The 1694-nt window shown below is 49.5% G+C and overlaps 1 protein-coding gene across 1 annotated transcript; it reads right to left on the bottom strand.

Annotated features, from left to right (window-relative positions):
- Positions 1–368: 368 nt before the first annotated feature.
- Positions 369–803, bottom strand: LOC106527753 (histone H2A-like). The gene has a single exon (XM_014022739.1). The coding sequence runs from the start codon at positions 801–803 to the stop codon at positions 486–488; it is 318 nt and encodes a 105-aa protein (XP_013878193.1). The 3' UTR covers positions 369–485.
- Between the last annotated feature and the right edge of the window lie 891 nt (positions 804–1694).

The raw sequence follows: 1694 nt of genomic DNA, 5'->3' as shown, positions 1-1694 counted from the left end.
GATGAGAACATCTTCATCTCTGAAAGAGTGACCGCTGGCCTGTAGATGAGTGTAAACTGCAGAGTCCTGACCTGATGTTGTGCTGCATCTGTGCTGGCTCATTCTTTTTAAACCACTGGGACGTCATGTTTAGAGAATAAACGTCTCAGTTTCTCTGAAACTCCCGCCACATATGGAATGACAACTGGTTTGGGTCTGGGTTTAGGGTCTTCATTTTCAGCTGGTTGTTGGCTGGAATCCTGTTTGGGTTTCTTTCTGCTTTCAGAAAAGTCCAGATAGGATAACCACACTGCTCCAGAGCCTGTCTTGTGTGTGACTTCTCTTTCTCCCTGGCTCCTGTGTTTGTGGAGACACTATCTGCTCTGTGGTACAGAGTTCTGATGACTCCTAACTTTGGGTTTTGTAGTCTGGAGGATCTACTTGGACTAGACGTGTTTCTCAGTTGTCTTGGGCAGCAGGACCACATGGATGTTGGGCAGGACCCCTCATTGAGTGATGGACACTCCTCCCAGCAGCTTGTTCAGCTCCTCATCCTCACGCACGGCCAGCTGCAAGTGGCGAGGGATGATCCGGGTCTTCTTGTTGTCGCGAGCTGTGTTTCCCGCCAGCTCCAGGATCTCAGCAGTCAGGTACTCCAGCACTGCCGCCAGGTAGACCGGAGCTCCGACACTGACATGCTCGGCGTAGTTGCCCTTCCTCAGCAGCCTGTGGACACGGCCCACTGAGAACTGCAGTCCGGCTCTGGAAGAGCGGGTCTTGGCCATAGCTCTGGCTTTGCCACCGGTTTTTCCGTGCCCAGACATTTTTCAGTTTCAGCTTCAAACTCTCTCTGACAGAAGGAAGAAAGAAGTGAGGCGATGAGACGAATACAAGATGTGAGGTGGCTGTGGTGTAGTGGTAGAGCAGCCGGCTATGGGACCCGCAAGTCACAGGTTTGACTCCCCGCCATGCCCACATGCCGTTGTCCTTGGGCAATACACTTCACCCGCTTTGCTTACTGATGGTGGTCAGAGGGTCTGGTGGCACCTGTGTATGGCAGCCTTACCTCTGTCAGTGTGCCCCAGGGCAGCTGTGGCTACAATGTAGTTTGCCATCATCAGTGTGTGATTGTGAGTGTGAATGGGTGAATGTCTGTAAGTGTAAAGCACTTTGAATGTCCTGGATGGATCAAAGGCACTATATAAGTACAGTCTATTTACCATTTAACTTGTGTTCCAGTGGGTGATGGGAATCAAAATGCAAATACTGGTCTGTATGGGTGGGTTTGCGATACACGTCCATTTCCAACTGTCCTCCACCCGAAATCAAGACATCACAGTCCAGGAATGCCAACCTGCCATCTTTTCCATCCTTTCGTGTGAACTTTATATATTTATCAACAGAATTGATGTGATCAGTGAAATGTTGGACTTCCTGGGATTTAGTTTTAACCCAGATGTCATCAACATACCTGAACCAATGGCTCGGTGGTGTCCCTGTACATCAGAGCTCTCTTTTCCACCTCTTCCATGTACAGGTTTGCAACAATAGGGGAAACTGGGGAGGCCATAGCACACCCATATTTCTGCTTATAGTATTGCCCCCCCACCCCCCAAAATGTGAAATACACTCACCGGCCACTTTATTAGGTACACCTGTCCAACTGCTCGTTAACACTTAATTTCTAATCAGCCAATCACATGGCGGCAACTCAG

This window comes from Austrofundulus limnaeus, unplaced genomic scaffold (genome assembly GCF_001266775.1).
Source record: "Austrofundulus limnaeus strain Quisiro unplaced genomic scaffold, Austrofundulus_limnaeus-1.0 Scaffold341, whole genome shotgun sequence".
NCBI classification, from domain to species: Eukaryota; Metazoa; Chordata; class Actinopteri; order Cyprinodontiformes; family Rivulidae; genus Austrofundulus; species Austrofundulus limnaeus.
This window is presented reverse-complemented; position numbering and strand designations above follow the sequence as displayed.